The 12,800-nt window shown below is 41.4% G+C and overlaps 1 protein-coding gene across 2 annotated transcripts in view; it reads left to right on the forward strand.

The window, feature by feature from the left end:
- Positions 1-12,800, forward strand: part of LOC121324171 (zinc finger protein DPF3-like) — a 69,118-nt gene that overhangs the window by 28,576 nt on the left and 27,742 nt on the right. For both annotated transcript variants that reach the window (XR_005951226.1, XM_041265716.1), the window contains exons 4-8: positions 69-193; positions 2,400-2,495; positions 3,238-3,310; positions 7,030-7,173; positions 12,135-12,263. Coding sequence is in view for 1 of the 2 variants with exons in the window: in XM_041265716.1 (XP_041121650.1) it covers positions 69-193; positions 2,400-2,495; positions 3,238-3,310; positions 7,030-7,173; positions 12,135-12,263 (567 nt within the window). In the remaining variant the exon portion in view is untranslated. The remainder of the gene's footprint in view (positions 1-68; positions 194-2,399; positions 2,496-3,237; positions 3,311-7,029; positions 7,174-12,134; positions 12,264-12,800) is intronic.

A 12,800-nucleotide genomic window follows, 5' to 3' on the forward strand; every position in this document is an offset into this window, starting at 1 on the left:
GCCCCTAGTGTGTGTTTGCTGTTAGAATTCTGTCTGAATGAGTTCAGTTTGTTGCTGCTGTATTGCAGAGGGAGAGCTTCCTCAGAGGAAGGAGGGCCAGCTGGCTGAGGGGACCACACTGGAGGCCCTGCTGAGGGGAGAGGGGCTGGACAAGAACAGCTCCAAGGACGAGGAGAGCCTGCTAGAGATCCAGGTCAGACACCCCAACACACACACACCCACACACAACAGAAGCTTGGGTGATACAAGACAGGAAATCGCTAGCCTCATGTAATTCACCTCTCAGAGCTGTGAGGGGAGTCTCTCATGGAGCCTGCCAGCCTCTTCGTATTCCTGAATAGATGACATGTGTTACAGCACCTAGGTACCATTGCACAATACCATTTTGAGGAATAAAATGAAGAACAAATGTCCCACCTGGCCAGTCTCTATTGGTTGTCAGTAGAACACATTTTGGGTGATATGTGGTTACAATTATCTGTTCAGGACCAGGATACCAAGCACTCTAATAAGGGGTCTAAGTGTGGTTAGACCCACACCCCAGGTATGGAGTCCCTACTTGCTGTAGGTTAAATACAGTATTTAGCGTGATAAGAGTAGGGAAAATGTAACCTTTTTTTCTGTAACTGTCCAAGGCCTGCTCTAGTTGTGCCTTGTCACTTTGACATTATATTACATGATCGGCGCAGCGTAACAGGACACACATCTTCACAGAGTGCTCTCTGGAGTGGTCTGTCTGACAGGACTCCAGTCATGGATATAATATGTAGCCTTATCAATGTGTAAACTTTACAAAATACATCCTTACTTGGACCTCTACTTCACAATTCACCCTGATAGCAGTATCTATGCATGGAACCGACGTCAAGCAACCCATAAATACTCAAATGTTTTAATAAAAAGGTAAACTTTTAATAAAAAATGACATCAAGTGTTAAACACTGTAATCCATCTCTGGGATCTGCTGGTGATTCATGCTTTTGCCTTTGTTGTTTTTTTCTATTTTTTTCTATTTTTTTTGCTGGCAAGACACTGCTGTGCAGCTGTGCAGTAGATTGTGCTGGCACTTACTATTAAAAAGACACTGACTGATCTAGCCTATGATACATATGTCTGAAAGGCAACTACACCTGAAGGTGGCTCCTGAAATTGTACTGAAACTCAGTATTTGTGTAATTGTTATAAGAACCACAGAAAATTATTGTAAACATCATACAAAGTTAAGAAACTAAGACATTCACTGAGCTTTACTACATTAGGCTAATGTTTTTTGCAGTAAACTTTATATCTCCGTATGGCACGACGGCTCGAGTCGTGATGTCTCCATACCAGGAAGCTGACACTCGCACAAGTACTATGGGTTGATGTGCTGAGCGCGTATTTATTCAGATTAAATAAACAAAAACTCTTTTACCAATCAAGACAGCTCACAGAGCCAAAATAACAGTTTAAATCAAAAACAGTCTCGAACACAAAATCTTCTTAATCAAAACAAGTACCGTGCTGGTCCTTCCAGAATGAGTAACAATTGTATTTTGTTTTCTTTTTTTCTCTCGTCTCTCCCTCACGTTCCTCCTCTTTGAACACCCACCACCAACATAAACAAGTACAATCTTATATACATGTGGCCATGGCTGTAACTAGCTATGAGGACACTGAGGTAGTGTCCTTGGTTGGTTTTTTTTTTTTTTTTTTTTTTTTTTTTGCATCATCAATGCTGATGCTCATGTACAAATTCTGGTAAAGTACAAAAGAATCCTTAATTTTCTCTGTTGGTTTGCTGTGTAACATAGATTAGAAGGTTGAATAGTTAATACCAAGCAATATTTAAATACTGCCAGCTGTAGCTTGAAACCTAAGTTTGACCTTGGTAGAATGTCAGCTGTGGCTGTGAAGCTGCATGTGGCCATCTCATCATTTAATAATTTTGGAGATGGCCACATTCTGTATGAGAGTTTTATTATGTATGGTCGACAGCCAATTTGTCAATAAATCATTAGCTGCTGACCACTCATTCTCACGGGATGTAGTCTGACAGAGACGAGCTCCAAACATCACCCCTGACAACCCACATCAAACTAACTGATAATAACAACAAATGATGTTTTTACCCCAAACAGTACATTTATTTTTAAATCATAATACAACAATAAACCATTCTTTTTTCAAGCCATAACAATACGTATATCAGCATGGCTCTGCTCTGCCATATTTAACATTTTTAAAATTGATACATAGATAGGAAACGTAACATGGTACAATTATGCAAGCAGTGACTGTGGGGATATGTGAAATGTAACAGTGTATGTTGTCAAGGCCCAGTTCCAGGAGGCTGTATCATGACAGGAAAAGTCATTAGTGTGGCACTGTGTAACTTCACCCTCCTTTACTCCCTGCAGAGGGTTCTGGAGGCCGACGAGAACGGAGATGGTTACCATGACGACGACGATTTTGAAGTTGACACTCCAAAGCGAAAACACAGGACCAAAGGACGAGTTAGTATTACCTTGAGAATGAGCCTGTGTGCCTCAAAGACCTACCCTGGCTTGTGTGTTTCAGTCCCCTTCTCAAAAAGTACCACTAAAGGAAGCTATAACATGGCGCCTACTTGTAATCAAAAAGGAGCTTTAGCAACAACACGTTGTCTTTTACTTTATTGGGGATGTGCAGGTTTTTCAAGCACCACCGTAGTCAAGTTATTGTGCAGTGCGCTGTCCTTGCTGTGAATGAGAGAGGTAGAGCCCTGTGACAGGCTGGCGAGTGGATAGAGGCCCAGAGACAGACTGCAGTTCAAAAAAATAATACTTTTATTATAAATAAACACAAAATAAAAGGTCACAAGGGCAAAAACAAAGATATTCAAACACATATAACAAAGCAAAACTTACAAAATAAAGGTTTCCAGGCTGGGCAATGTCTTCACTGGACCAGAAGATTCACAAAAACACAAAACAGCAAACCAAAAAAAAAATTAGCAAGCACAACCATCCACTTGCTTCCTCAGCTCCCTTCTCCCTCTACTGGGAAGCTGAGGCCTCCTTTTATGTCAGGTGGCTGGGTGCTGATTGATCGTTAATTACTCCAATCAACCCCAGCCACCTGAACACAATAAACCCAGGCAGGTAGGGGAATTTAACCCCACCCCTGCCAATCTGTATAGGGCAGAGCTCTGCTCTGCCACAAGCCCCCTTTAGTATAATGCCCTGGTGAGCTGAGAGCTGGTATGTTGTTTTACAGGGCCGTGGCTCGGGCAGGAGAAGGACGGAGGCTGCAGTCATGGACGACCAGGACAAGCCCTATGTGTGTGACAGTAAGTGATTCTGCACAGTGCTGCTGAGGCCAGACAGGACCAGTCACACTGCCCACACAGCACGGCACAGCACAACACAGCACAACACTGCAAACAATACCCTCATTGAAACACTATGGAAAACTCAGTCTTACCATTACTAAATAAACAAATAATAATTATCCTGCCTCAGTGGCAGAGAATGGGCTGGCTGTAGCTGGGTTAGAAACTCACACTAACCCAGTCCTGGGATTCTGATTCAGAAGTTCTCTTGTACTACTGTGACAGAGTGTATGTATGTTTGTGTGTGTATCTGTCTGTATATATATACAGCTCTGGAAAAAATTGCAAAATCACTGCAAAATTATCAGTTTCTCTGGTTTTACTATTTATAGGTATGTGTTTGGGTAAAATGAACATTTTTGTTTTATTCTATAAACTACTGACAACATTTCTCCCAAATTCCAAATAAAAATATTGTCATTTAGAGCATTTATTTGTAGAAAATGACAACTGGTCAAAATAACAAAAAAGATGCAGTGTTGTCAGACCTCGATTAATGCAAAGAAAATAAGGTGGTCCTCCATCCACACCTTGATTGACTTGGCTGTGTGGCATGGAGCATTGTCCTGCTGGAAAAAACAATCCTCAGAGTTGGGGAACATTGTCAGAGCAGAAGGAAGCAAGTTTTCTTCCAGGACAACCTTGTACTTGGCTTGATTCATGCCAAAGCTGCCCGATTCCAGCCTTGCTGAAGCACCCCCAGATCATCACCAATCCTCCACCACATTTCACGGTGGGTGTGAGACATTGTGGCTTATAGGCCTCTCCAGGTCTCCGTCTGACCATTAGATGACCAGGTGTTGGGCAAAGCTGAAAATTGGACTCATCTGGGGGTGCTTCAGCAAGGCTGGAATCGGGCAGATTTGTCTTTGTGAAGGACGCATGAATCAAGCCAAGTACAAGGTTGTCCTGGAAGAAAACTTGCTTCCTTCTGCTCTGACAATGTTCCCCAACTCTGAGGATTGGTTTTTCCAGCAGGACAATGCTCCATGCCACACAGCCAGGTCAATCAAGGTGTGGATGGAGGACCACCAGATCAAGACCCTGTCATGGCCAGCTCAATCTCCAGACCTGAACCCCATTGAAAACCTCTGGAATGTGATCAAGAGGAAGATGGATGGTCACAAGCCATCAAACAAAGCCGAGCTGCTTGAATTTTTGCGCCAGGAGTGGCATAAAGTCACCCAACATCAATGTGAAAGACTGGTGGAGAGCATGCCAAGACGCATGAAAGCTGTGCTTGAAAATCAGGGTTATTCCACCAAATATTCTGAACTCTTCCTAAGTTAAAACATTAGTATTGTGTTGTTTAAAAATGAATCTGAACTTATTTTCTTTGCATTATTCGAGGTCTGACAACACTGCATCTTTTTTGTTATTTTGACCAATTGTCATTTTCTGCAAATAAATGCTCTAAATGACAATATTTTTATTTGGAATTTGGGAGAAATGTTATCAGTAGTTTATAGAATAAAATAAAATGCTCATTTTACCCAAACACATACCTATAAATAGTAAAACCAGAGAAACTGATAATTTTGCAGTGGTCTCTTAATTTTTTCCAGAGCTGTGTGTGTGTGTGTGTGTGTATAGTTTTAGAAGAAACACCATTACCATGATGCCTGAAGGTTTAAACAAAAATGAATAGTAGATTGTTATATCATTAACTATGAAGTAAAAGCACATTAATAGATTTAAATATAAATACATTATTGTAGTTATCATGGCATCAAAAGCCTGTAAGTACCTCTACTGTTTGTTTTCAAACACATTATGTTAAAAACACTGAAACGTTGGGAAGTTGGCTCATCTTTTTATTTTAATATTGCATACTTTGATCTCAATCAACATTTCTATAGTATATATCAATTGAAACTAAAAACACCCCAGGAAACATTTAGCTTGGCCACCATTAATTTAACAGAATCAATTCTCATGCAGGTATTGAATCTGTGTGATGTGACTTGCTCTGTTCTGCTTGGATTTTATAAAGAAAGAGAAGGAGAAATAACATCTCATGTATTCCTGGGGTGGGGCTATACCACAGGGGAATCCGGCTCTTCTCTTCTGTTGCTCAGTCTGTTCTGCCATTCTCAAAATGTACATTTATATACAGTGACCATCTGACTACAATATCCAGTCAGCATCACTGTTCTGCCTTGTCTGTGTGGTTTCTGGTAAATGCTTTGCTGACCAAACTATGGTGAGGTTTTAACATTGTATGTCAGAATTGCCATTGTCACAATTTTTACTATCTCCTGTACTTTTGCCTCTCATCATGAAGACATAAGAAGCCATTAAAAACATATTCAGATATTTTCTATTGTGTAACAAAACAAGAAAGATAAGAGAGAATGCCAATAGCCAATAGGATCCACTGGTACAGGAGGCATGCATAGCCAATAGGATCCACTGGTACAGGAGGCATGCATTGCCAATAGGATCCACTGGCACAGGAGGCATGCATAGCCAGTAAGAGCCACTGGTACAGGAGGCATGCATAGCCAATAGGGTCTACTTTGAACTGTTAGGCAGCCAGTCTGCAGTAAGTATGCATTTTACAGCACATGCACCAAGTGTTGTACCTTACATAAGACAGGGTAAAACCAAAGCCCCAAACTACACTGCTCATATTCAGAGATGTTTCTAGCAAAAATGATTAAATATATTCAAACCTGTTCAAATGTCATCAAAAGTGACTATTTAAAAGTTACTAAAAAAATACTGTACCTTAGTTCTGCTTCTAGCAGAGAAGTCTAAACTCGTCAACACAACGTGCCCGCAACGCAGGATCATCCATATTACACTTTATTGCCCTCTTGCGTTTTGCTCTACCGTCTATAGCAAATCCTCAAAATTAATCTTACTGTTTTCACCAGTTCTAACTTGTTTGTATGAATATTGAACTTTTTGGCAGTTGTTATCATCCGTCAGTAATCATGCAGAAATGAGACAGGGTGGTTTCTGTAAGTGATTACTCAAAAGTGTTCCCCCTCTCCTGTTTCCAGGTAAACTGGACACTATCTGTCCAGCTTGCAAAAAACCCCATTAACATTTAGCCTGCAAAATGCAATCATTCGTTACCTGAATGACAGCTGACATTTTAAAAGTTTGCAGAGTAAAAATGACTCGAGTATTTCCCTGTTTTCTTAGTTTGTGTAGTTACTCATGTGTCCCTGCACGCATGGCTAGAGTAAACCACTGCCATATAGAAGATATGACTGAGCCCCAGGGAACTGTCCATTGTGAGCGTTATTATTATCCAAAAAACAGTTGAAGCTCAGCATGTGTAACATCATCATCCCTTGATATTATACTTGCCTAAACAATATATTTTAAAGTGACAGATTCTTATAGTCTCTTGGTTCCAGTTACGGTATCTAGGAAGCACTGCTGCTCAAGACAATCAGAAGTTATACTTTTGCTATCCACGTCCGTGAATCACGCAGGTGGGGTGTAGACTCAGGACTCACTTAACTGCTATATAAAAAAAAATTAACATTTCAGGTCAGGTCCACCCATTACCATGGGAAGGGGACCATGGGTAGTTGGCACATATTTTGGTGCATTCAAAGCTCAATTGGGCAGGTGCTGTGGCACTGCAACTAGGGATGGATACAAGTTGTGTGTGTTCGCTGTGCAGTGCTGACGACCCCCTTCCTTTCCTTCCTTTGTAGTCTGCGGGAAGCGCTACAAGAACCGCCCAGGTCTCAGCTACCACTACGCCCACACCCACCTGGCAGACGAGGAGGGGGAGGATGAGAGAGACGAGGAGCCAGCGTGCTCCCCGCCAGCCCCCAAGCGCACTGACAACCACAAACGTAAGACACCCCTTTACTGAGCCCCTTGCGCTGGGAGGAACAGGCTCAGCCAAACCCCCTGTTCGAACTCCAGGGAGGCCAAAGCAGGTCCATAGAGCCTGAAACACTGGGGACAACCAGAAAGTGGATCAACCTGCGCTGGTTTGTGGTGCTGTGATGCCTGTTTTACTCCACTCACACCAGTTTCTTAACTAAATATCCCTGAATTTATCCTTTTCAAAAGAATCAATGGAAATAATTTGCATGAGCAAGCGATCTCACTTTGAGTGTGGTACCAGTCTTGCTAAAAACCAGGGTTAAATTAACCCATCTGCATTGGTAGTAAATGGGAAAACATTTGAGATATCACTGCCCTTACTTAAGTCTTTTACCTATTTTTCAAGAGAGGACAGTTATCTGTTCAGAGATACCAAGATGTAAGCAAGCAAACAAGCAAGCAAGCAGCAATTGCAGAGTGGGGTAAAAACAAGGCGCTACATGTTTTTGGTAGGACTCAAGAGGTTGCTCGAGTGCTTCTGTTTGGCTGTGGAATGGCTGTGGAAGTGAGGATGCATTGAGTCTTTCTCACTGCAGACAAGTGGCTGCATACCAAGCTTTACTTTCATCAGCAGTACAGATCCACAACCAATCAGTGTAAGCAAAGTAAGAGTTGCTTCGTGGGGGTTTATGTGGCATCAGAATTGTGCCCCCTTGTGGCCCTAAGACTCACTATATCTTGGAAAATCAGAGCAGACTTTCTTTTGCAAGAGGTCATAGACCTGTATTATATAATGTGTTAGTCCATGGACTGCAAACCATAGTTGATTTTCCAACCAAAACCTATTAAGAATACTTCTGTGATTTACATTATGCTAAAAAAAATGATAACACGTTTAATTTAATAATTGAAATAAAATAACGCAATGAAACAGAAATGTGTGCTGGACAGGCCCTGCAAACTTGTCTTTGGCCACCTTGGATCTTCCAGTTCATTGCTGTCTTCTTCTTCTGTTGCTTTTAACCTGCTGTTGTTGTTGTTGTTGTTGTTGTTATTTAAAGAACAAGGAGCTTCAAATGTCCTTTGACTTGCTGTTTTACATTCGCCTAATATTTTATAGCGTTTGTGAGCGCTTCTGGGGTCAGTTTCTCTAATACTGAGTTCTCATTTTTGATCAGCCTTTACCTTACATGGAACTAACTTTCATCTTGTCTGGAGAATCCTTAGTGCCTGGCCTGAACAACCTTCCTCGTTACAATCGGATCATGTGACAATGTGGCGCCCCACCCACTTACATATTGAGAGGGAGAGTGGCGCTGGCAGAGTTGAAAAGTCACATGATCCGATTGTAATGAGGACGGCTGCAATTAGAATTCTGCAGACAAGCTCCAAGTGAGTTAAAGGCTGATTTTAGAGAATGAGAACTCCAGAACCCCTCCGAATGATTGCAGACTCCATACTGAGGATATGTAAAAAAGCAATTCAAATGACAGTTGGTGCTGATTACTCTTCAGGACTCTGCAGAGGCTGTGTACAGTGTGACAGGGCTGAGTGACTGGAGCAAGGTTTTACCAGAATTGAGAGATGCCTCCAGTCTCACATCTTCAAGTCGCTGATAAATAATAGTAAAAAAAAAAAAACCCTGCACCATACTTACAAAACATTTACCAGTGTCATGAGTTTAATGTTACAGAAGTAGCAAGAAACAACTAATGCTACATATCCATTGCCTGGCGCTTCCCACTACGGGTGACCACGGCAACAAAGCACGGTTTTTCCACAGCTTGCCAAAGAGGCTGAGCACGGCTGTCTAGTCAGGTTTTGCATCTCGTACTCGATTGTAGCCAAACTGGCTGCAAAGGAAGTGCGTCATCAGGTAGCCAGAAGGTACGTGTACAAAAGAAACTGACAGGGAATTCATTACCGTGGCAAAGCATGCAATGCCATTTTCTTTAAGCTGTATTGCATTCACCGAAAGCAGAGAACTTTGTTAAATTGAACAATGTTCATCCTGCTTCGGCAGACAAGACAAAAGGCTGAAGTCGCTTTTTGGTTTTTTTTCAGTTTCTTTTAAAGCAAAACAGAATGCGGTCCCTAGTGACCTTTGATGCACGGCAAGAATTTCCAAGGTTGTCCAGGTTTGGGGGGAAAAAAAAAGCACTGAAATGCTCTCTTGATTTTGGCGGCTAGCCGTAGCCTGTAGAGCCAGGCAGAGGAAACGAGGCATAAGGTGCAGGCAGGGGCTCTTCATTTCACATCAGGAGCTGCATATTTAAAGCTTTTTAACGCTTTAGAAAACTGCTGTTAATGCTGGTAAAAGCTTTGTGAATACAGCCCGGGCTGTCTTGGCATAGCTGTTTTTAGATTATGGATGTTTTGAATTATTTTGTGTTGATCCTGTGTTTGTAGGAATGTGTGCATGTATTTGGTATCCTGGGTGTTTCTTGTGTGTATAATATGCTTTTATTAATTGCTTTTCTGTGAGTGTTTGTAACTTATTGCTTGCTGCTATTTCCGTTGGACCTCCTTGTAAATGAGATGGAGGTTGTTCTGGGGAGTGAAATTTTAACAAATAAAATGTACCAAACCTTAACACCTGGTGGTTCACTTATGTGGAGAGTACGTATGATTGTATGTTGTTTTTACACAACCGAAGAACCGCTCCAGTTGTGATTTATATCTGGTAATAACATGCTCTACCTCAAGTGATTGGAAGTGGGGGATCAATGGAGGTCCTTACTGGACTGAATACAGCATCTTCCCCTAGGTATGCAGAGCACAAATTAGAAAGCTGTGCTGTTTTGTCTCTGCTGTGTATTTGCCAGGCAGTCTGAAGCAGGAATGCCTTGGATAGACCATTGCTAAGCAGTACTGTCAGTATTAATAGCTTCTTCAGCTTACACCACTATCTTAATTACGAAGAGCTTTGTTCTAAACGTACTATGCTGTTTTATGGTCTGTGATACTACATTATTTTTATGGTTGCATTATATCAAACTATAATTGGAGGGCAAGCGCCGAGTACACAATAAAAAATAAAAAATAAAAACGGCAGCACAATTGGACGTGTGTAACATTCGATTCCAAATCTGTATAAAGTGTATGCAGAGGCCACAGTTACTTGGTGATCATTTTAATCAATATGTTCAGCAACTGAAGAGACAGCTGTGATGTATTGAGTCACAAAGACACCAGCACAGGCAATCCCAGTGCTCATTTCTTTAGCAGCTTACATTAAGGAAAACCGTCTATAATTTACCTAAATACAGAAATAATGGAGAATCGTATTTAACATAAAGCTTCCCATCTAAAAAAAAGTTTGACAGACTAACAATGTCTAAATGCATGTATAATATAAAATATATCTATATTAAAAGCTGCAGCTCCAGTCGACTTCACTGAACACTTCACAACTGACACTTCAGAAAGCACAACGCTTCAGCACTGATAAGCTGAAACTGTTCCTTTTCAGACGTGTGGACATCTTTAGGTGGCCTTGCTATCGTAGCTGGGTTGCAGTTGCTGTGCACTGGTAATTTAAAATACACTGCAGACAGTGTCTGTGATAACATACCTTACATTTTATATTTCACAAGGTAACTGCACTCTGCTATGTGCTATTTCGTCCCCGGTATGAAACTGTTTGATCTGTGCAGTACTGCATAATGACTGGAATGTTGTAGACTGGAGACGTGAGGATGGTTCTTCACCAGGAACATTTCATTTTGAACTCGACTTCAGAGAATTGAGCAGGGATGACAGGGAGTCGCTCGTGAGGAGTCATGAAGAGTGGCTGTACAGTACTCTGCTGCATGGATTTGGGGTTTGTATACACTCCTGGAGCCTTCTGGCAATTCAAATGATCTTGGAACTCTGAAGGAAGTAATATATGAATGGCAGGTATTGTACATAACCTATAAAAACATGGCACAAGGATCTGAAACAAAATGCGTGCTGCTCTGCTTTCGCCAGTGAAGTCACTAAGCTGGTTTAAGGGCATGGCGGGTGGGGGTTCTGCAAAAGCCCACCCCCTCAATTGAATGAACTTGTAGCAGTTGTCAAAAAAAAAAAATCTGTAGTTACTGTATACCTGCTTGTAAATATACTGCAATTAGGGGTGTTAACTAAGATTAAACACTTGCACATTGTCCAAGTTTTAAATAACCTAATATCGGATAGGATTTTTATATGATGTATAAACTAATACACCCAAGTGTTTTCCATAGTCCACATTATAAATGTTGTACACATGTCTTCTAACAGAGACATTAACAGTACTCTTATTTGAAGTCTGCTCGTAATGCCTTTTCTGGTTGATTACAAGCATTATAATGTTCACGCTTTGTCATGTTTGAGAGTCCAAATCCCCTAATTGCAATGCTTTTAGATATTATTTGACAGCTGATTTAAATCATACTGAAACAGAACAACAACAAAAAAAAGTTGGCTAACACCTCATAACCACAAGGCCAACCTGCCCCGCCACAAAACCAGCGACACCACTGCGTGTAACTAAGGGTGATTTTATAATAAGCTGGCTGTAGAAAAAACAGGCTGCGCTCAAGGGAGTTCCAGAACTTATTAAAATGTTTTAAAAAGATCTCGCAGACAGGGATGCAGTGCTACATTGGTCTCAATTTCAAATAGTCGCAGGGTAGCACCTTTTCCCTGTTTTTTGTGAGCCCTTTTTTAAACGTTGCTGTACAAACTGCAATGAGTTAAGTAACACTCTCTTGTGTGCTGGCCATTTCTATTTATCACCAATGATACTAAGCAAGTTTGATTTTTGGATCTGCATGAACTGATTTGTGAATGAACTGGTGCGCGCAGATTGCTTCTAGCTTCCGATGATTCGTTAACATGTTCAGTTGACCCCAGTCTCTTATGGTTTGGATTATGGGGCTGACCGCATTGCTCCACAAGAGACTGGGCCGTCTCGACTCCGGGTCCAATAACAGAGTACCCCTCTCTGTCTGTCCCACAGCTCAGAAGGGCCCAGACGGGACCATCATTCCCAATAACTACTGTGATTTCTGCCTGGGGGATTCGGGCTCCAACAGGAAGACTGGCCACGCGGAGCAGCTTGTCTCCTGCTCTGATTGCGGGCGATCTGGTGAGTCCATCATCTTCACTCCCTCCCTCCCGCAGTCTCACAGGGGCTTTAGGAAGAACTGAACCTCTTAAACGTTAAACTTGTTCCGATTTTCAGTTCACTGTTTAACCATGGTAAAGCACAAATATTAGCCTTAATCAAAAAATATAGAGCCCACTGTTCTATGGCGCTATTCTTGGCGCTATTCATTCACAGTACCAGACATAGTAGAGCTCCTCCTAAACTTCCCACTTCGTGAATGCATGTTCATGTTCAGCAAGCTTTTAATTTAAAACACATTAATTTCACTCCTCTGGAAAGTTTCTGATAGTGAAGCTTTTATTGTGTCTGCTGTAGTGTACTGTATGTGTAGAGTACAGCTATTTTTTTTTTTTATGTACAATCGCTTTCTATAAATGTTGGACAAATAATGTAATCATTGGGTGTTTTCACTAGAAACACCAAGTAAAAAGGGCATGCTGTATAATCAAGGTACTAGATTAGGTTAGAGATTAGACAATTGGAGGGCTCTGTGATTAGTTACAAACTAACTTGCTG

The sequence above is a fragment of the Polyodon spathula genome, chromosome 12 (assembly GCF_017654505.1).
Source record: "Polyodon spathula isolate WHYD16114869_AA chromosome 12, ASM1765450v1, whole genome shotgun sequence".
Lineage (NCBI taxonomy): Eukaryota > Metazoa > Chordata > Actinopteri > Acipenseriformes > Polyodontidae > Polyodon > Polyodon spathula.